Source organism: Lissotriton vulgaris, chromosome 5 (genome assembly GCF_964263255.1).
Source record: "Lissotriton vulgaris chromosome 5, aLisVul1.2, whole genome shotgun sequence".
Taxonomy (NCBI): Eukaryota; Metazoa; Chordata; class Amphibia; order Caudata; family Salamandridae; genus Lissotriton; species Lissotriton vulgaris.
The window spans coordinates 901,823,906-901,845,952 of record NC_141693.1 but is presented as its reverse complement, the minus strand read 5'-3'; the positions used below and the strand labels follow the sequence as shown (position 1 = coordinate 901,845,952).

Sequence of the window (22,047 nt, the reverse complement as noted above, 5' to 3'; positions counted from 1 at the left end):
GTGCCACTTGCAGTCACCTTCCTCTAAAGCCCTGCCTACCCAGGATACACAAAACCCTGTCTGGGATGGTGCTAGCACCGCCCCTGACAGGAAACCCTTTGTCCAAGCTCCCCTCGCTGGAAGGACTCCCAGCTGCAGGGGGTCAGACTTGTGTCTGTGGTGGCAGCATCCATTTTGTGATGCTGAGGCTCGAGTTAACTTTAACCGGGGTTCACAGTTACATACATGTCGTGTCCCTCTAGAAAGGTGGAATGCTAACCCCGTCGCCAGAATTGGCGAGGGGTTAGTATTCCAATTCGTATGACACCTTACTCGACATGTTTTGATAAAGCGATGCCAGAGATAGCATATAACCGCGAGGATTATAATGCACTTAAGAGTATATGGTATGCGTTATCATGGAACAGCTATTAGGACTTGGTTCCGCAAGCTGCAAACGGGCTCAGCTCATGCCAGAGCACCATCTCACACGATTCCAAGCACTCTGCCTTCAGGATTGTCAAGGCCTGCCATAGGAGTGACTGATAGGAATCTGTGTGTCCATTTTAGGGTTAGATATAGGTATACTATATCTAAAGCAAAGGGTGATTACACCACCTTGCCCCAGCTGTCGTGCAGCCAGTTGTGTCAGATTTAGATGGCCAGCCAGGGGTGGCATAATACATGCTGCAGCCCCTGGTAGGCCCTGGGTACACCTATGCCCTGAGTTACAGGGTCTGATAAGGTGGCCCAGTACCAATTGGATAATGCACCTAAGGTACACGTGTCCATTTAGTGAGTGAACAGCAAGGCTGTGGGTCTGATTAGCAGGCCCACAGCCAGAGAAGTCGTAAACCAGTGAAGCAAAAAGCAAAAATCTGGGGTGATCATAGGATTGCAGACCCTACTCTCCTACAATATGCCCTAATGTACTATATAGACAGAAAAAAATCTGCAACTCTTTGTTGCTTTTTCTGAACCGCATAGAGGAAATGCCTTATCAAAATCAGGCATAGCCAGGTTGATAATCAGATGCATCCAAGCCTGTTACGCAAAAGCTAGTTTTGTCTGTTTCCCCTAGGGCCTGTTCCACCAGAAAAAGGGGGCTCTAATGCCTTCCTTGGGAACATCCCCAATGGCTGACATTTGTAAAGCAGCTACTTGATCTACCCCGCAATCTCTCAAAGGACTATTGTGTAGACCTATTAGCCCACCAACAAACAAATGTTGGTCCGGCTGTACTACATAATCTTTTTCAGTCTTAAACATCCACAGACTAGCCATTGCTTATGTGGAAGACTGACTGTTTTACAGTCTATGCACAGCTTGTGTATCTATAGCCACACATGCCTTGGACAGAAAATGTTACATACCCTGTAAACCTCTGTTAGTGGCACGTAGTGCTGTAGATTTGCATGTGCCCATCCTCCTCCCTGGATGCCTCTCTCTTTTTTAGTTACCCCTACTTTTTGCTATCCTTGCATGGTCATGTTTCTATCTTTCTTTTGTTGCTCTGCTCCGGTCACCCTCACCAGTCGTGGGGAAAAACAACCTGACAATGGAGCAGATGACCATGCGCATAGCAAGAAAGAGATGGAGTCATTCTACCTTGTGACTCGAGAAGAATTATTCGTTGAAAAACAACTTGCACACATCACAGTCCAACACTGGATGGCAGGAGTATGCACCGCATGTGAATCTACAGCACTACATGCTGCGAGCAGATCCTTACATGGTAAGTAGCATTTTCCTTACTGGTAAGCCTGCCACACTATTTGTCAAAATGGCACGCGCAGTCCTTTATCGTTTTATTTTAAGTTGAACCTGCATTGGTAATACAAAATTTTGAAATATGTAGCACAAGTCAGAATTATTACAGGAAGCCACATGTTTTGTTGCTTTCTTCTCTAAAGTATTTAGATTGTTTCTTTATCGTATCATTAGTTCCATGAAATGTTAACTGTAAGTGGGCATCTGCATTTGTTTCATCAGCTTTTCAGCATATTCTGTTGGAAAGTTTTCTGATTTTTTGCTCTTTCTGCTTTACTTGATGCAAATTATGTTGAGAGGAGTCCATTTTTTTAAATCATCAGGTACAGCTCTATGAAGATTTTGCAAAGTCCCGTGCTAAGTGTGATCTTGATGAAACTGTGTCATCAGCCACAGTGGCTGAGGAGAATGAAAAGCCAAAACTTAAAGCTACTGGCCATGTATTCCAGGTACAGATGTTTTCTATCATTTTTGTAACTGTCTTTTCACTTTTAAACCATTTTATTTCTTCTGTTTGTAATTATAATCTATGTATCAGTTTAGTTACTCCATGTCTGTGGGCTTGCTCAGACTGTTTTATTGTTATGATCTCCATCTTTTTCTAATATATTTACAAATTGTTCTAGCTCGTTGTTCAAGAAGACCATGCAATGCCTGCAGCAATTACAGGCACATTTGACACCTCCCAAGACTCCATAATAAAGCAGCAAGTTTAGATTTACAAAGTGGTAGTAGTGGTATAGACAATCACGCCTCCTGTTAACTCCAGTGCTACCAAGGAAGTCCGAGAGAGGCACAGGATCCAAAGACACAGTGCAGAAAACCAAGCATAAGTAGGTACCAAAGCACTCATGAGAAAGTCCAGTAGAACATGTTTCAAGTCCATAAAAGTAAGGATTCAAGTGAGTTGAGTTGAATTTACTTTATTGTATTGACACGTGGTATTCAGCGCAAAAGTAAGCCTTTATACAATACACAGCTGACCCATGTTTCGTCACTCGGGTGACTTCCTCACTGCTGTAAAGCATATGACACAAGATCAGACACACAAATGTCAGTATGACGGGAACAAAGAAAACTGAGTTAAGTACTGTGAGTAAGGAAAAGAACCAGCTCACTGTGAGTGAGGGAAAGCAACATTCCCAAAAAAGTGTATTAAAAAGGACGAGATACCCAAGTTGATCATAGTAGAAGTGAAAGAAAAGATACACATGCCATGTGATCATAACTGAATATACCAGTCTCCTCCCCTCACAGTAGATTACAAAGTCTCCTAGTACATTTTTCTTTTAACTTGAATGCCATTCTTACTACATGTTAAGAGCTACAGAAAGACTATGGAGGAGCAACCCCTCCTCAAGTCTACTCAAACAACTCAAAGCAGCCCGAAGGAAATACAACAAAAACATCAGCAGCGAAAAATCCACCTTCTTCTGTGCCGCCCTGGACAACGCGAACAGTCCCAACAAACTGTTCAAAATCATCAGGTAACAAACCTCCAAGCCCCAGAATCCTCCCTACAGGCCTCCAAGGACTTGTGTGAAAACTTCGCCAACTTCTTCAATGAAAAAATCACCAAGATTGACCTCTCACTGAACATGAACGTCAACCCCATCTGCAAAAGCCTACCCCCAGTGACAGTAGATAGCACGCCCAAGCACCCCAAAAAAACTTGGAAGTCCTTCAACCCCATCTGGGAAACCAAGATCCTCAAACTGATCTCCACCTCCAAACCAGCCTCTCACATCCTTGACCCGATACCCACCCAACTGACCAAAAAACTGAAACTCTCCATAGCACCGTTCTGGTTCAAGATCATAAACAGCTCCCTGAGAACTGGCATTATACCTGAATGCCTCAAAGTTGGCCAAGTCACGCCACTACTACAAAGAAACAGGCCTTAACTCCAAGGAACTGAATAACTTCAGACCCGTCTCCAAACTCCCCCTCCTATCCAAAATCCTTGAAAAATGCGTCCTCCAACAACTGACTCAGCACATGGATAGCATCAACCTTGACCCCCACCAATCGGGTTTCAGAAAAGGCTATAGCACCGAGACCGCGATCCTTAACGCCACAGACGACATCCAAAATCCCTCGATTCCGACCAATGTTGCCTCCTCATTCCCCTAGACCTATCGGCAGCCTTTGACATGGTTGATCACCAACTTTTCATCCAGGCCTTGCAAGAAAGGGTAGGTGCTGATGAGGTGGTCCTACGCTGGTTCTCCTTCTTACACAGCCACTCACAAAGGATAAAAATAAAAAACTTTACCTCCGACCTACACCTCGTCAACTGTTCAACATATACATGGAACCCCTCACCACCCTACTCAAAAATCGCTAACATCCCTTTCCACCTCTATGCAGATGACACCCAGGTCTATCTAGAAACCTCCTCCATAGATGATATTCACAAACTAAAAGAAATCCAACATTGGCTGTCGCTTAACTACCTAAAACTCAACCCAGAAAAAAACTAAATCCTACTCATCTCCAACAAAGAAGAGAACCCTCATATTTCGGAATGGCTAAAAGCTCTGAATGCTCTTAACGGCAATCGCACTCCAACCCACTCTGTTAAATCATTAGGAATCGCGCTAGACTCAAAACTCGACATGGCCAAACACATCAAGAACTTCGCAGAGAGTGCCTTCGTCAACCTGAAGCTACTTTACAAAATAAAACCATTCATCCCAACCAACGACCTCAAACAAGCCACCCAATTACTGGTGCTATCCAGACTCTTCTATGGGAATGCCACCCTCACTGGCACAACAAAATCTCACCTAGCTCCCCTCAAAACTACTCAACGCAGCAGCTAGAATGGTCACTGGAATCAGGAAATTCGACCACATTTCACCAGCATTCAGAGAACTAAAATGGCTCCCAGTCGAATTGCATGACAGTGTCAGAGCTGCCTGCCTCTCACACAAATCCTTGCACACAGGAAAACCTGATTATTTGGCTGCTAAACTCAAGAGGGCTGGGCAGACAGGGAATCTCATGAGCTCCAGCACCCTACTAGTCATCCCTATGAAAACACGCAAACAAAACACTGCCGCGCGATCCTTTGCCGGAAACACGCCCAAAATCTGGAATGTCATCCCAGTCGATATCAGGACTAGCTCATCCTTTCACAACATTAAAAAAAAAAACACCTAAAAGTCCTTTTCCTCAACTGCTCCCTCTAAACGCAAATCCCTGCTAGTTGTCTCTCCCAGACGTTGTAGCTCTAAGACTTACCTCCTTCCTGCCATTGGACCCCTAACTGCTCCTCCCTGCCACCTTAGTGGTTCAACCCCAAACCTACGTGCACTCTATGAGGTTATCTCAGGACTCACAGACTACCTCAATGCTGCTCAGCACACTTGGACTTCTGAACCTCTATGTAGAATTCTACTTCATGGTATACACCCCAAGACAACGTGCACTCTGTGAGGTTATTTCAGGACTCACGTACAACCTCAATGCTGCTCAGCACGCGTGGACTTTCCGGACTTATATGTAGAATACTGCTTATTGTATGAATCTTGCTCAAAAACTGTTGTGAAGACTCAGATAACCTCTTTGGGGGCGTGGCTAGCCGTGCTGCGTGATGGCAGCTTTCTATGTGTGCTCCGCCGACCGGGTCAATAATCCTCAAATTTATCCTGCAAAGACAGTTGCTGCTACTTGCTGAACGCCAAATCTAGTGGGGGAGACATCCGAGAATATCCTGGTCGAGCAACGGTGTCCTGCGCGACTGTAGAGCGGAGATTCGGCTGCCAGAAGGGTGAGCCCATGTACGGCTGAGTGCGCGGCCGTTTGGATCGCGGCTCTGTCTTGAAAATTGAGCCCGGTGCTTCGCGGCTGGATGTAGGCCGCGGGACGCAGGTGTGAGGAGGCTGTGGCCACCCGTCGACAACCCCGGACCTTACAGACCTAACGAGGTGTGTACTGGTGGACTAAGTGGGAACACCTGCAAACTGGGCTAAAAAAAACTTGGGAGACACTCTGCTCCTACGTTGCGAGATAGACAAGATGGCGGCGCCCGGCAGACCCGACACCTAAAGGTTGGGGCGCAGCAGTGTGAGTGCTGAGAGGGGCACCAGGACTGCGGAGCGGCCATCCCGGTGAGATCCTGGGGAGGCTCTGAGGCAGACGACACGGGCCAGCGGTACCAGAGGTACGAGGAGCTACGAGTGGCGGGCCTGGGATGCCCGCAGGGGGCTGCCTGTCTGACGCAACGCTGCGGGGATGGGCTGTGCCCGGTGGTGGGGCGAACGAAGAGAGCAGATTATACTGCCCTCCGCTATGCATATGCGGTATGTACAGGAGATGCTGGATTAGTGCCAACTAGCTGTGCCCTACACCCCCTGGCTACCAGTTGGTTGTACAGTTGGGGCTTAATTCATTGGCCCTTCCTTAAATCGTCATGACCTTACGTTCAGGTCATGACGATCTAAGGAAGGGCCAATGAATACGCAAGTCACTACTAGGCAATGACACCGCCGTTGATACTAGGTCGCACTCTTCTGACGCAATCACGGTTCAATCAGAATGCACGCCCTGGTGAAGATGGTCTTGCTACTACATGCCCCAGATACACCAGGGGTTTAGTGACATAGGCGACGCACATCCACACAAAGTAGGAGGATATGCGATCGCTTTTTCCAAATCTCACGTTCAGGTCATGACGATTTAATGAAGGGCCAATGAATACGCATTTCATTACCAGGCAATGACACCAACCGTGATACGACGTCGCACTCTTCCGATGTAACCACGGTCCAATCAGAATGCACGTCCTGGCGAACAAAGATGGCCTCCCGCACTGTCCCGGTACCTCCCCAAACAGTCCGGTTGGCCGCGAGGAGTACAGACAAACAGGTGAGTGCTGCGAGTAGAGCTTTGGATAGCGTGTGTTTAATTCTTTTGCTACCTTGTTTCAACTATGGGCTTAGTTATTTTAACTATGGGCTTAGTTATCTAATTACGGAGATTATCTCGCCAGGGAAAAAAAAAATATGTCCGCTCTTCAAATTCAATTCTCAATTTGGCCGGAAAAAGCATTGCGTACTTCAGGCCCATGTCTCTCAGTCTCATTTTTACACCCATGAAACCTAGTCTCTGTTTCTGGACCGCTTGCGTGAAGTCCGGGTAGAAACTCACAGTAGTATTTTCAAACTTCAAAGGCCCACCCATCCGCGAAGCCTGCAGAATAGCGTCCCGATCTCTGAAATTGAATATTCTGGCCATAATAGGCCGCGTGGGGCCCCCGACTTAGGTTTGCCACCCGGGACTCTGTGGGCCCGCTCGACTGTGAAAAACGTACTCAGTCCTTTGGGTGCGAGGTGGGTGACTATGAGATTTTCCACAAAGAGATCAGCTGCAGGATCCTCCGCCTTTTCCGGGACCCCTATATTGCGGACGTTATTCCATCTAGCTCTCCCCTCGAACTCCTCCAGACGACGAGCAAAGAGATCGTTGGAGGTTCGCAGATTGCGGACCTCTGTCTGCAGGTCGGTGACATCCCCCGTCAAGCTAACAGTCTTGATGTCCAAAGACTTAACTTTCTAGTTTGTTTTGGACAAATCAGTTGACGTCTATAGCCACCGTGTCCAATTTGGGAGGGAGGGTCTCCATCTGTTGTCCAAGGGAGGATTTAGTTCCGTCAATGGCGGCCATAACGTCCTGCAGGGTTAACTCCGTTGACGAGGAGGGAGTTGAGTTCCTCTCGTGTCCTCCAGCGACCTACCCGGTCCGCTGGGAGACCCCTTAGTCTGAGCGTACCGATCCATATTATTGGACTGGGTGTAGCCACCCCGCCGCGATGTCTTAGTTTTCGGCTTTTCTCCCTCAAACTTGCTTGCCATTGCAAGGCACTTGAGGCGGATGTGCAGTGGCAAAAGATGGCGACCCCGGATCCTTGGGACAAAGGAGTAGTGGCGGTCAAAGGGAGCAAGCCAGGCTTATTACCGATACTACAGTCAAGAAAGCACTCTGGTATGCCACGTAAAGTAATAGCCTCCAGCCCGGGGGGACAGCTACCTGACAAGATCACAAGAAACGAAAGTGAAAGTTGATCGGACCGCCAGTCCGGCTCACCTATAGAGCCGATGTTGATCAATTACAGCTCGGGCACCATGCCAACTCGAGCCCCGGGCGTCATCTCAAAGCAGGCCTCGTCTTTCAGAGCGCAGTAGCTTCGGTTCCCAGTGTCCGATTCAAAATGCGATCACAGGTTTCGCCTCACCCGTGGTTCATCTACACGAAGTCATCAATTAAGGACAGGATATTTTACAGGATAAGTGCGGGAGGCAGCGAGGTTCTCGGGAGCCCTGTGCTCACGCAGCCATCTTGGTTGCACACGAAGTTCCTCCTCCTGTGCAACTTTTTAAAGGACTGGATTAATCATAAACAAACATGTTCTAGTTTGGATTTAGTTGTTCCCTTGCTATGCCTGTGGGCATTGGTGCTGTCGGACAAAGCATGTAGGTTAGTACTGCCAGTGCCACTGGGCATGTGCAGACTTTGCTAATGTACAGTTTCTTCAAGGGGACTAGTTTGTTTGGGCAGAATGCCAATGGTTACCTCATGTGTTGCAAGCAATGCCACTGCCTGTTCCTTGGGACTAGCCAAATCACCCTTGACACTGTCCCATGAGTAGAACAGGATAATTTGAAAAACACGTTAGTTATAGATTCCTTACCTTAGAATTACCCCCAGGCATCAGACTGGATCGGGAACGTTTTTAGTCAGCAGCAGTACCTCTGCGCGTCAGTTGTCGTCGGTCAGATCCTCGTTCTCCATTGGCATCGTACCGCCGGGATGACTTTGAAGTAGCTACTTAGACGACGCTCCTGTCCCTGACTGATGTTGGGTACGGATCCGCACCGCGTGTGCCTCTTTTACCTGGAGCGTGACCACAATCCCAAGTCGTGCTCTGACTGCCGGTCGATGGCGCCAAAGATTTTACGGGAGCAGTCCCGAATGCTGCTTGACCACCAGCGGTCTGCTCCGCGCCATTCGAGGGAGGTCGAGGGACTGGTCGCGGAGCCATCCCCACTCGTCCAAGTCATCAAAGTCTTCGCGCTCGGGGTCCGGTAAGTCGAAGCACAAAAAGAAGTCGAAGAAGCTTAGTTGCTCTTTGACTTCTCCCCGTCCGTAGGCTGACGCTACTAGGGATGCGGGTTGTGCCCCTCCCGTCTACTCTGGGCTTCAATCGCATTCCGGGACCCGGTGCGACTCCCACACAACTTAGTACGTTCTACGAAGCGATGCATGCCATCTTTGGGAGGCCTGTACCTGCAGGCACGCCTTTGGGCGCCGCAGGCCCCCCTTGGATCCAGATCAGCGCCGGTTGACCTCATTACACCTCCACCAGCGCCGCTTCCTCAGACACCGCAACCGCTACCGACACCGGTCGTGTTCCCAGCCGGTGTTGACCCTGGCCTCCTCTCCCAACACCTCACCCCAGAGAGCTTTGTGGTCCAAGCCTCCACTTCCAAGAGAGCATTCCCTACCGCCCCACTGGAAAAGGAATCCAAGAAGCTAGACCATCTTGGGAAGAACATTTTCTCTTCTGCCAGCTTGGGACTGCCGTTGGTAAACACTGCATGTCTATTGGGCCGTTATTCCCACTCTGTGTGGGATACGGTTGCGCAGGTGCTGCCCTAGTGTCTGGAGGAGGCCCCAACAGTTCTCTCCCAGGCTGTCGCCGCCGGGTGGGATGCAGTTTAGTTTACCATCCGTTGTGGGCAGTATACCCCTGACTCACTAGGCAGGACGATTTCCACGTCTGTAGCCCTTCGTCACTACACCTCGATGAGGTCGACTGGCTTTTCGGGGGATGTCCAGAACACCTTGATGGACATGCCCTTTGATGAGCGTCGCCTTTTTGGCGCAAAGCAGACAGCGCTCTAGAGCGTTTCAAGGACTCACGGGCTACCGCCAAGTCCTTGGGCCTCTCTAGGAGCCCTGCACAGTATGCTTTTCGCCCCTTTCGTGGCTATGGAAGGGGTGCCCTGCTATGTCCCGCCCAGAGCCACAGGCCGCAGCAAGTTACCCAACCTTGGCGTGGCCGGGGACGTGGGACTAACTATCGTGGTTCCGGGGGCCAGCAGGCAGGCCAGTCCACCAACCCCCCTCTGCAGCAGCCTCCAAACCTTCCTAGTCTGACATTCAGGCCCATCAAATGTCAGTGGGCGGCAGGATTCGCCATCACCTCCCCCACTGGTGCACCATCACGTCGGACAGGTGGGTTTTGCAGATAGTCGGAAGGGGCTGTCCCTCCCCTTCAAGGCTACCCCTCCAGCCATGCCACCGCAGTACCACCGCATTTCGGAGGATCATCTGGACCGTCTTCAGCAGGAAGTTACGGCTCTCTTGGCCAAGGGAGCCATCGAGAACGTTCCTGTCCCAGAAGTAGGTTGTAGTTGTTATTCCCACTACTTTCTGGTCCCCATGAAGGACAAGGGCCTGCGTCCTATCTTAGATCTCAGGGATGTTACCTACGGTTCACGGTAGACCACGAGCATTTTCAATTTACTGTGCTCCCCTTTTACCAGCGCCTCTCGGGTGTTCACGAAAGTGATGGCAGTGGTCACAGCTCATCTGCGCAGATCAGGGGTTTCAGTCTTACCCAGTATCGACGACTGGCTGTTGAAGGCAGGCTCGCCCCAGGCAGTCGTTTTTTACAGACTACGGCCGAACTCCTGCATTTGCTAGGGTTTTCCATCAATGTGTTAAATTCACACCTGATTCCCTCTCAGAAGCTCCTCTTCATCAGAGAAATTCTGGACACAACGCAGTTTCGGTCTATCCTCCCGAACAGCGAGTCCGGGATATTCAGGCTATGATTTCGATCTTTCAGCCTCTATCCCGGTTTCGGTCAGGATGACCCTGAAGCTGCTGGGCCTCATGGCCTCCTGCATCCTGCTGGTCGATCATGCCAGGTGGCATATGCGAGCTCTGCCGTGGGACCTGAAGTTACAGTGGGTGCAGCATCAGGGGAATCTGTCAAATTGCGTCAAGATCTTGGAAAGCACTGCACGCCAATTGCAGTGGTGGCTCTCGATCCAGGATTGGGTCAACGGCAGATCCCTCTTCCTTCCCCAACCAGACCGCACAGTGGTGACAGACCTATCCCTTCTAGGATAGGTCGGCCACATGGGAGAGGCAGAGATCAGAGGCCTCTGGTCTGCAGTGGAGTCCGGGCTCCTCGTCAACCTTCTGGAGCTTCGGGCGATTAGTCTTGCACTAAAAGCATTCCTTCCCTCTGTCCTGGGAAGAGTAGTGCAGGGGTTCGCGGACAACTCCACCGCCATGTGGTACTGCAACAAACAGGGCGTGGTGGGGTCATAAACCCTATGTCAGGAGGCCCTCCGCCTCTGGACATGGTTGGAACATAAGGTGGTTCAACACCTGGTAGGTTCCCTGAACGCCAGGACAAACAAACTCAGCCGCAGGTGCATGATGGATCACAAATGGCGTCTTCACTCGGAGGTGGTGCAAGGTCTCTTTCGACAGTGGGGAGAGCCATGGTTAGATCTATTCGCCACGAAGAGAATGCGCAATGTCAGCAATTCTGCGCATTGGTATTTCTAGGGCGGCACTCGCTAGGCGACGCTTTTCGTCGTGAGTGGAGTTGCGGCCCAAGTCATCCTTGTGGTTCCGGATTGGGCACGAAGAGTCTTGTATCCTGAGCTGCTCAGCATGGCCATGGATCATCCAACCCATCTGCCCCTTCGGGAGGATCTTCTGTCCCAGCATCAGGGGACGGTTCTCCACCCAAACCTGTCCAGCCTCCACCTCCTTGTTTGGAGATTGAGTGGTGGCAGTTGACGTCTTTTGACCTGCCTCCCGAAGTCTATGATGTTATCTTGGCAGCCAGTCGTCCCTCCACTAACACAGTAAACTTCTGTCAGTAGAACAAATTTGTGGCATGGTGCCCTTTGCTGTGAATCCCCTCTCTACCCCTCTTTCTGAGGTTCTCTTGTTCCTTCTTTCTTTGGCCTAGCAGGGCTCTGCTCTGGACACTATCAAAGGCTGTCTCTCAGCCATTTTAGCCTTCCTTCTGCTTCCAGATCAGCCTTCTCTTTTCAAGTCCCCGGTTGTCAAATCGTTTCTTGAAAGGCATAACTCATCTCTTACCTCCTATTCCTTTCGTTATGCCTCAGTGGGACTTATCTGGTTTTAACGTATTTAATGTGTGCTCCCTTTGAGCCACTTCATAACTGTCCTTTGAGGCTTTTAACGCTTAAGACTGCATTCCTGGTTGCCACCACACCTTCCAGAAGATTGAGCAAGCTCCTGGCTCTTTCTTCTCAGCCTCCTTTCCTGTCTGTTCATCCGGACAAGGTAGTTCTCAGTACTCGTCCATCCTTCCTGCCCAAGGTTGTCACTGTCTTTCACATCGGGCAGACCATCACTTTGCCCACCTTCTTTCCGCCTCTGCATCCTTCGAAAGAGGAGGAGAGGCTCCATCCTCAGGACCCAAAACATGCGCTTTCCTTTTATCTGGATCGCACCAAACAGTTCTGGATGGATGACCAGCTTTGTTTGGTACGTGGGTGCCAAAAAAGGTCGGGCCATACACAAGCGGACTATCTCCTGATGGGTCGTTTTGTGTATCAGCCTGCTATTCTCTGGCGAAGAAGGCGCCTCCAGTGGGGCTGCGCGCCCATTCCACCAGGGTGACGGCAGCTACTACTGCTTTGGGGCAAGAAGTGTTTCTCAATGACATGTCAGGCAGCTACGTGTCTGTTCTCCAGGACTGTTTCTTTCAGATGAACAAGTTACTTACCCTTGGTAATGATATATCTGTAAGAAACATTAGTTAGTTATAGACTCCTTACTGCCCCACACATCCTCGCCGTTCTGCAAACTGATTTCTAGGGTTAAGGATATTCTTTCAGGGCCCTAGTTTTATGCACCAGTGGTCAGTGTCTTGCATGGCTGTGTTTCTGGAGCGGAAAGTCGTGTACAGAACTGACGTCAGGGTGCGAGGGCGGCGTCTAAGTAGCAACTGCAATGTCATCCCAGCAACACGACGCCAACAACAAACGCAGAGCCGACCGACGCCACCTTCCGACATAGAGGTACTGCTGACGCCTGGGGTTAATTCTAAGGTAAGGAATCTAGAACTAACTAATGTTTCTTACAGATATATCGTTACCGAAGGTAAGTAACTTGTTCTTTAGGGGCTACAATAGACCTGCACACGCCAGGCTTATCTGCTGCCACAGTAGCAGTTCCCCTTTTTTTTTTATTTAGATTTGTTTGAGAGATAGGCTCTTGTAGATCAGCAGCAACCTCAGTAAAGCTAGTTGCCCCTTCTCCAAGGTGCACAATACCTCTCAGGCTAGTTATCTTTCTAGTTGGGGGACGATCACATCAGACCATTGGGTTCAACAGATCAAGATTGGCATACTCCCTAACCCAAGCCTCAAAAAGCAAACACCTTGATGAGGGAGGCCCTTTCACTACCAGAGAGAATAGGAAAGGAGTGAATGCTACTTTTGCAATTGGACAAAGGCTACTATTTGAGGCACTTGCTGGTGCCTAAAAAAGGTATATGCCTTCAGCTTATTCAAGACCTTTGAACTCTGATCATTTCTGTGCATGGAAAGTTAGGACTTAGAGATTCGGTATTGGTTAGTCTATTTAGACCTCAAAGATGTATACTTCCATCTACTCATAACACCCAGGGATAGAAAATAATTGCTCCATCTACGAATATTTTCACAAAAGGGGTGGCAGAGCTTGTGGCTCATCTTCAAGACACTTCTTTGTCTTTAACTGCGACAACCTCATCGAGGCCAGATTGTCTGCCTCTGCACCGCTTTATCTTCAGATGACTGGCAACCTGCTTCCAGAACTTGTATTCTCAATCAACCTTCAGAAATCCTCCTTGACCCTCAGCAGAGGTCTCAAGTCAGACACAAAAGAAAAAGTGCAGAGAAACCTTTACCCAGCAAATGTTTTCCAGAGGGAGTAGTAATAATCGGTCTTGTGCCTTTGACCTCCCTATTAATGCATCAGGCAAGGTTGAGGTTTAAATCCCATCAGTGGTGCATCCATTCCAATTGAAACCAGTTCACCTAACATGAACCTTTTTGATCATTTTTCCAGGTGGTCATTGTGTTAGTCTGTTGATAAGGTACCACTTGAACCATTTTGGTTCCAAGCCATGAATGTGACGACCCCTTCCTCTTAAGGTTTGCTTGCACACTTGGTTTACCTGCGGAACAGTCTGTAGAATAAGCATCAGTCATTTCCATATCAGTCTCTTGGAGCTATTGGCAATGTATTTGAATGTGGCAACTTTCCTCACTTCAATGTAAGGTCAGAACATACAGATATCCACACAACACATTGGCTGCCTAGACACTGTGAACAAGGGAGAGAAGTAGTATCCTGATTCACTCTAACTTTTCCATCCTAGAGGAAGGACTATCTACAGTGTAATACAAATAAAGCTTAACTCATAGGTTATTTAGTATGTTTTGCAGCATCAGGGACTGCATAGGTGGATCTTTTAACTTGGTCTCAGAGCATGGAATCTAATCTCTTCTGTTTGTTGGCATTTCCTTGTGGAGATTTCACAGGGGATGATGTCAGTCTCATTTGGGATATTCACCTTATGTCTTTCTTCCTATCCCCATTTCTTCTGAGGGTCCTTCAGAAGGCATGTGGCAGAGGTCATTCATAATCATAATAATCATACATCAGCTTTATTCGATTTTTGTTTTAAAATCATGAAAGCACATATAAAAAGGAACAGTTAAAATATTAAAATCAGTGAAAAGTTTCCATTAAAAATTCATATTACGGGGGCGTGGCTTAGCCAGCGAACATGGCGGTCGTGTAGAGCCGGAGCTCCGACCAGCCGATCATCATCCTTACTTAAATATCCTAGCCCTGGCCGATTGACGAGGCTCCCTACGCACTGTTCTCTTCCTGAACCCCGGTGCACTTGAAATCCGCAGCCAGGACCTTCTGCGCTGCTCCCTGAGGCTGTGAGGCGCCCCGGAGAAGAACCGCGTGGTGAGCTGGTTGCTGCGGCCTGCGAAGCCGGGGCTTCGATTTTCGGATTGTCCCGCCGGATGGCAGGGGCCGTGCTGACAGTTGCTGGGGCGCCCGAGCCGAGTGCCGCTGGAGTGTCGGTGCTGCTGCAGGTCGACGGCTCCAGACCCCTGGAGAGGAGCTCCCCGCCAGACGGCGCTGCGGGCGGCAGCTGCGGAGTGGGCTTGGCAGATACCGGCGACGTGAAGAGCCAGGGAGCGCGGCCGCCATCTTTCACCGCGAGGCGGGCCGCCATTGGCGTGGAGAGAGCTACGCTGCCCTGACGAGCGACTGCCAGGGACCCGGCGAGGAATTGCTGCAGAGCCAGGTCAGAGTGGTGCCCGGTGGGAAGACAGGCGGGGAGGTCATAGTGCCACTTCGGGGGTCGAGTCGGGCCCCGGGCTCCTCTTGGCCCGCATCCTTGAACAACGATCTACCGGGCCCGACTAGGAGGAAGGCACTACCTGAGCTTGCGGGCAGCCACGGTGGCCCATGAGTGATCCCGGGTCCGCATGCTTCTACTTGGAGTTCCTGGGGAGCTGGCTTGGGGATGAGAATGTTCTTCACACATTGCAGAGAGTGTCCTATTACAGAGGGTCGCCATCTTGTTGCGAGGTACCCGGTAGCGGGTGGCACCGGTTGAGCGGCCTCCACTGAGAACGGCGGGTGAAAGGCCCCTCGTCACATCACCATGACACGAGGTGGAAGTGGCAGCCAGGGCAAACAGGGCCCCATTGATAAATTTACCGAAGCCGCTGGTGCGAAGGGGGCGCAATCCCCGGTGCCGGACAATGCTGCACTCTTGGCCGCAATCACGCAGTCCAGGGACGTCCTAGATGCCAAAATTGGGGCAGTGGGCTTAGACGTTATGCTCCTTCGGCAGGACCTGCGAAACGTCGTGGAACGCATAACGGGCGCGGAAACGCGCATTTCGGCCGTTGAAGACAACATGACTACCCTGAAGAAAAGGGTCGTCGCCCTTGAGAGGACGCAGAAGGGGTTGGTGGCGAGAGCGGAGGAGGCGGAGGGTCGTGCCAGGCGCAGTAACCTTCGCTTCCTGGGATTCCCGGAGGACTGCGAAAAGGGCAATGCTGAACGCTTTCTAATACAATGGCTGGAGGGATGGATGCCGGCCGACACTCTCTCACGCTGCTTCGTGGTGGAGAGGGCCCATCGGGTCTTGACCCAGAAACCTCCGGTGGGAGAACGCCCTCGCCCTATGATCGCCAAACTGCTGAATTATGCTGACAGGGACGCTATCCTGAAACAGGCGAGACTGAAAGGCCAACTTCTGTTTGAGAACTCTCATATCCTTATCTTTCCAGATTATATGAAGTTGGTGCAGCAACAGAGACAATCCTTCGCTGCAGCAAAGGCCCGTCTCCGGGGCCTGAAACTACCCTATGCGCTGCTATACCCGGCTCGGTTGCAAGTGATCTTTCAGTCCTGTACCTTCTTCGACACCCCGAAAGCTGTTTTTCAGTGGACAGACGAGACTGTTCGAGTGTGGGTCAACAAGGCAGGAGGCGGATCCACTCACGACAGCAAGCCAGATGGCCGCGTAGTCTCCCGGCTCCGCTGACCTCCGTCTTTCGCTCGAAGATCCTGTCATCTGTCCTGATATTCCGCCCCATATCCCTGTCTATGAACTAATCTGCAGTCCGATGGAGCAATCCCGAGTCTTTTCCGACATTGTGGAGTGGAGTAATGTCGAGGTTTGACTTGAGGCCTAACTCAGTCTGGAAGCCGGGGTCTCGAGTGCTGGTCCAGCCGGGTCCTAGTTGAACAACAGCGGACCGGTGAGGGCGGCAGGGTCCAGTCCATGGAACTTTCGACATCTTTTGGATTGCTTTGCTGCCGATCTGCTACCTGGTCTCGTATCGAAAGTGAGGAGACGAGTGACGCCCGAGGCGGTGTGGCGGGGGTCCCTGACCCGGAGGCCTAGCGTTTGCATTGCCGGTGCCTTTGGGTTGGAGACTTGGCGCGCACGAACGCATGTTGACGATCTGTCCCTCACGGTTCATTCCTGCTCCGACTAATCTTCCCCCGGGGAGGGCGACTCTCCGAGGGGATCACTATGCCTGATGTTATGCGAAACCCGGCGGAGCGGGCTAAGTGCGACCCGTCATTGAGGTTAGTGCTGGCAGCCCTCGAGGCACTTCAGGTGACTATGGAGGCCCAGGTCTGGAATCTGATGTCAGCAGTGGATGGAATTAGAAGATCGGGACCGGACCCTGACTCGTTGCCCGGGACCCGGCGGCCAGCTCAACTCTCGACAGACACCCCAGCGGTGCATTCAGACCGGGGTGCATGTAGCTGTGCCTGCCCCTACAGAAGTGGAACTGATCGAACATGCTGAGATTTGCGTATCAACTATATGGTCGGAATCTTTGGTTTCGCAACCAGCGGAACATTTAACTGCTGTTCCCTCTCTGGAAACTTTTGGTCGGAACTGTGAACTGTGTTGGATTGTGTCGCACCCCCTTCCCAGCTGGTCCATCAAGATGGCGGATGGGACAGTGTCTGGCCTCGGAGTCGGGGAGGGGCATCGTTGGAACCGGCCATCTACTTTGGGATTTGCCATCCTTTCTCCATCTAACAGACTATATTTCGGCAACTTCTGTGTATATTTTGACAATTTGACGATGGGGCTCTACTTATCGGAGGGAATCAGCAAATTTGATCGACGGGGCCAAGACTGTTGTTTTGGGTTTCACACTATGGTTTCATCGGTAACAGGATTGCTTTACTAGGTTAACGGAGACCGGGCGGGGTTTATAGTTTCCTCCGGTGTAATTTTCTATTGTATTCTGCTCGATTGTGTCAGCTTTGTGGGGGATTCTTTGTTAAGGCGGTGGGGAGAGACCGGGAATGCGTACGATAAAGTTTAGTTCTTCTTTATTTCTCTTTGTTCTTCCTATATTTCGGGTTTCAGTTATTTGGGGCGACAGGCACGCTGCTAGGAGGGTAGGCCGTAGTCATCTGCAGGGGTGCAGGGTTGGGGGTTGGGGGAGGGGAATTTTTGTTTTGCCTTTGTTTCTATGGCCTTTTTTCTCTTTCGTATCCTTCCTTTTGCCTTTTCTTTTGCTTCTTCCTGTTTCGGGTCAGCGTAGTGGGTCCACTCTTCTGTCTATCGATTTTTCTTATCTGTGCCTATACTTTTCACGGTATTTCAGTATCATTGGGCGGGCGCTTAACTGGTGCGAACTGTGATCGTATGCTTGTTTATCCTGAATTGTATGCCTTAGCGCCAGTGTCTTAAATGAGATCGATCTAACTGTGGAAACCCTACTATTTTGCCCGCCCTTTATGCGTCTCTGTGATATTGTATGGCACCTGATCCTTCTATTTTTATATTGTAAAATGGAGCCTTTAGAATCCTGTCATTCGCATGGTATGCTTAATAGCCAGTTTTAATTGAATTTGTGGTACATTTGCTTCCCGGGCTGCCGAGTCGTGTCCTAACTGACTTGCTGTGATGAAACTGATTAGCGGCCGTCCCTGGTGGTTGTAGGCCCATATTTGTAACTGGTTGAAGTACCAATAAATTTTTTCCAAAAAAAAAAGGCAAGAGGCGGAGAATCAGACTCCTCGACCGGGGGACCTTCGTCTAGGGGTCCTAAAGAGCAGCGTAAGCGCCGAGGCAGATCCAGATCGAACCGCAGCTCACAATCGCGGTCAAAAACACGCATGGACAAGGAGACACAGGAGGCTATGGACGAAGTACCATGACTGTAGGGTGACAGGAACAAATTACCTTACTATCTGTTTGTTAGCGCTGGCCAGGGCTCTTTAGCTTGGCTGGGAGCCACGCTCGCTCAAGGTTGGGAGGGGTCCACAGTCTAGTTCCCATGGGCTGTGCTGAGGGGATCCATTGGAGGGGGTGCTCCCAGGCTCCCCGTTGGGGCCGGGAACGCACCCCGACCTCAACAGGTGCTTCCATGTTTGGGAGGTGCGGGGTGGGGGGGTGGAGGGGGGACTGCTGGGAGTTGGGGTTGCTCTGGTTCAGGGGAAGGGTCTGTGCTTGCTGTGCTGCTTTCGATCCGTGATGAGTGCTGCTCTTGTTGCCAGTGGCGCGACATGTCTAAGTTATATGCTTTTACATAAATGTCATCTGATGCTGGGGGTTCGCGACTAGGTCCCTGTGGGACACGTATACTAAGCTGGAATGTACGAGGAATGTTGGACAAGGTGAAGAGAGGGGCTGTGTTTACCTGGGCTAAAAGAAGGGGAACTGACATATTACTACTTCAGGAAACCCACCTATTGGGCACGAGAGCGCTATGTCTTCAGCGCAATGGCTTCACGCAGGCCTTCCATTCAGGGTTTACGAGGGGGTTGCGGGGGTGGCCATTCTGATACATCGTAGAGTCCCATTTACTCATAGACGTACGTGGCTAGATGCGCAGGGCAGGTATGTGTTCGTGCAGGGAGAGATTGGAGGTGAGGTAGTCCTCATTGGTAGTGTTTATGCCCTGCCCCGCTGCAATGGGCCCTGGTGGAGAAGCTGATGTCTCTATGGGTGGATATGCCTGCAGCTCTTTCTATTGTGGGGGGGGGGGGATTGGAATTATGTCATGGATGTATCAAATGATAGATGGCGGAGCGTTGCAGGCGAGGCGACTGGGAGGGAGGGGCAGGTGTCCCGACTGAAGGTAATGGTCATGGGATTGGACTGGATTGACTCCTGGAGATACAAACGAGGGGCGAGCAGAGAATACACATACTTTTCCTCCTCGCGAGACTCGTTCTCGCGCCTGGACTACATCTTCCTTCCACGGGCGATGGCCAACAGGCTCCTGACGGCAGAGATCCTGCCTCAGGCGCTGTCGGACCACTCCCCGGTCTCTGTATTGCTCGACACTGGGCGCTCCAGGCAGCCGCTTAGGTGGCGCCTGTCGCCTTGGCAGTTAACGCAGCCCTCCTATCGCGCCCACATTACTTGCGCACTTTCTATCCACCAATGTTGGATCGGTGGCATCCCCGGCAGTGCTATGGGAGGCCATGAAGCCCACTATGCGGGGCATTGATTTATCTTGGCGCTCAGTGGCGCGGAAAGAGAAGCGTAGAGACCTGGTGCGGCGGGAGGCGGAATTGGAGGACCTAGAACGTAGGAGTCGGGGGCGGACGGCGAATGAGAGAGACGTCAGATGGTTTTGGCGCAACAGCAATATACCTCAATACTGCTGGACGAGACCCGCCAGGCTTGGCTGACCACGCGAAGCCGCATATACCAATGGGACGACAAGTCCTGTAAAATGCTTCATTGCCTGTGTCGGGGCATCATGCACGCGCAGCCACTGCCCCAGATAGCTGCCCCGGATGGGAGGCCGCTTTTGGAACCCGGCGAGATAGCTGGTAGCTTTGCTTCCTACTATGAGAATCTATATGCTCCCCGAGAGTGCCTGGATGCCGAAATGGTACAGCGGTTCATAGATGACCTCCCACCGAGGGCCGTATCGGATGAGGTTCGTGACACGCTGGACCGGCCACTGACTGACGACGAGCTGGCTGCGGCCCTGGGAGAACTGAACCCGGGCAAGGCACCGCGTCCGAACGGGTTTCCGAGCGAATTCTTTCGCCAATATGCGAAACAGTTGTCCCCACACTTTCGGCCTGTTATCGAGGAGGCACGCGAGAAGGGTACGCTGCCTCCTGACTGGAGACATGCGGAGGTAGTGGTTTTTTTTAAGCCAGGGAGGCCCCCTGAGAGACATGAGTCCTACCGACCTATCTCGCTGCTTAATACCGAGGCCAAGATTCTGGCGAAGGCCCTCGCCATCAGGCTCAAGCCCCATATCACGGACCTGGTCCACCCGGACCAGGCCGGCTTCATGCTCCAGCGAGCCACTCGGCATAACATTAGGCGAGCTCAAGTTGCGATCTCTGCTTGGCGGGGTCTGGAAAAGTGGGCTGCGCTGCTGTTGGCGGACATGGATAGGGCGTTCGACTCTTTGAGCTGGACGTACTTATTTGCCCTCCTGAGCCGTCTGAACTTGGGTCCCCTCTTCTTCGCGTATATACGGCTCCTGTATACGGATCTAACGGCAGCGGTGCGCGTGGGCGGAGGAATCCCCCGCTCCTTCAGTATCCAGCGGGGTACTCGACAGGGGTGCCCCCTCTCCCCGGACCTATTTGCACTCGCTATGGAACCCCTCGCTGCATGGGTGCGAATTGACACCCAATTGAGGGGCTTTCAGTGGTCGACTGGTGTGGCGGATAGGATAGCCCTCTACGCTGATGATGTACTGTTTTGGATGACTTGGATCGGTCGGGGCCCTGCATTTTGCGGATCCTCCAGATTTTTGGAGAAACATCTGGACTTTATATGAACCCCGGGAAGTCCACCCTCTGGACTTTGGGAGGCCCGCAATCGCTAGGTGAGTGGGCCGACGGGCTTCAAGTGGCTGTAGATGGAGTGAAGTATCTGGGGGTGTACCTCACAGAGGATGCATCCGTGGCCATGGAGCGTAATATTACCCCTGTCTGGGACCGCACACGGGAAGATCTGAAGGCATGGGCCAGGATGTCGCTCTCCATTCAGGGCCGTTCTGCTTTTCTTAAAATGGTCGCGCTCCCGCGCTTGCTATATCAATTACAGAATCACCCGGCACTGGTTCCGCAAACTTGGTTCCGGCGCCTGAATGCGGCACTGAGCGGCTTTCTATGGGAGGGGGGCACGGTGCTGGTTGCGCTGCGGACCTACTTTCGCTCCACTTATACAGGAGGCCTGGCTACGTCGGACCTACTGTCCGACTACCAGGCTTCCCACCTTTTAGTGCTAAATGACTGGTGGTACGCAGACAGGAGAGATCCTGCTTATGCGGTGGAACGTGTCCTCATGGACTCTGCCACCCTAAAAGGCTGCTGTACTCTGCATCTCTTCGGAGGTCCCTGCCACCCGTCACGCAGGTGGTCTTTCAGATATGGCGACAGGCCCTGCAGGATTGGCTGGTGGAATGTTCTGACACTGGAGACCCCTTGTGGCAAAATGGTAGATTGCCTCAGCTAGCGGCCCTGGTAGGCTTCCGGGGATGGGATGCGATAGGCATCTCTACATTGGGTGATGTCTTGTTGGGGGGAGCGCTCAAGTCCTTTGCCATGTTGCGGGAGGAGTTCGAAATGCCACACACACAATTCTACAGATACCTCCAATTCCGCCACGCTCTCGCCCCGTATCTCCATGGAGTGGAAGACCTACCAGAATGTAGTCCTATTGAGGCCAAAGTCTTTATGGGAGAACTGCCG

At 51.3% G+C, this 22,047-nt stretch overlaps 1 protein-coding gene across 2 annotated transcripts in view; it reads left to right on the top strand.

Annotated features, from left to right (window-relative positions):
• BTAF1 (B-TFIID TATA-box binding protein associated factor 1) overlaps positions 1-22,047 on the top strand; it is a 1,094,445-nt gene that overhangs the window by 984,145 nt on the left and 88,253 nt on the right. For both annotated transcript variants that reach the window (XM_086922506.1, XM_086922505.1), the window contains exon 33: positions 2,073-2,198. In XM_086922506.1, the coding sequence (XP_086778632.1) occupies positions 2,073-2,198 (126 nt within the window). The remainder of the gene's footprint in view (positions 1-2,072; positions 2,199-22,047) is intronic.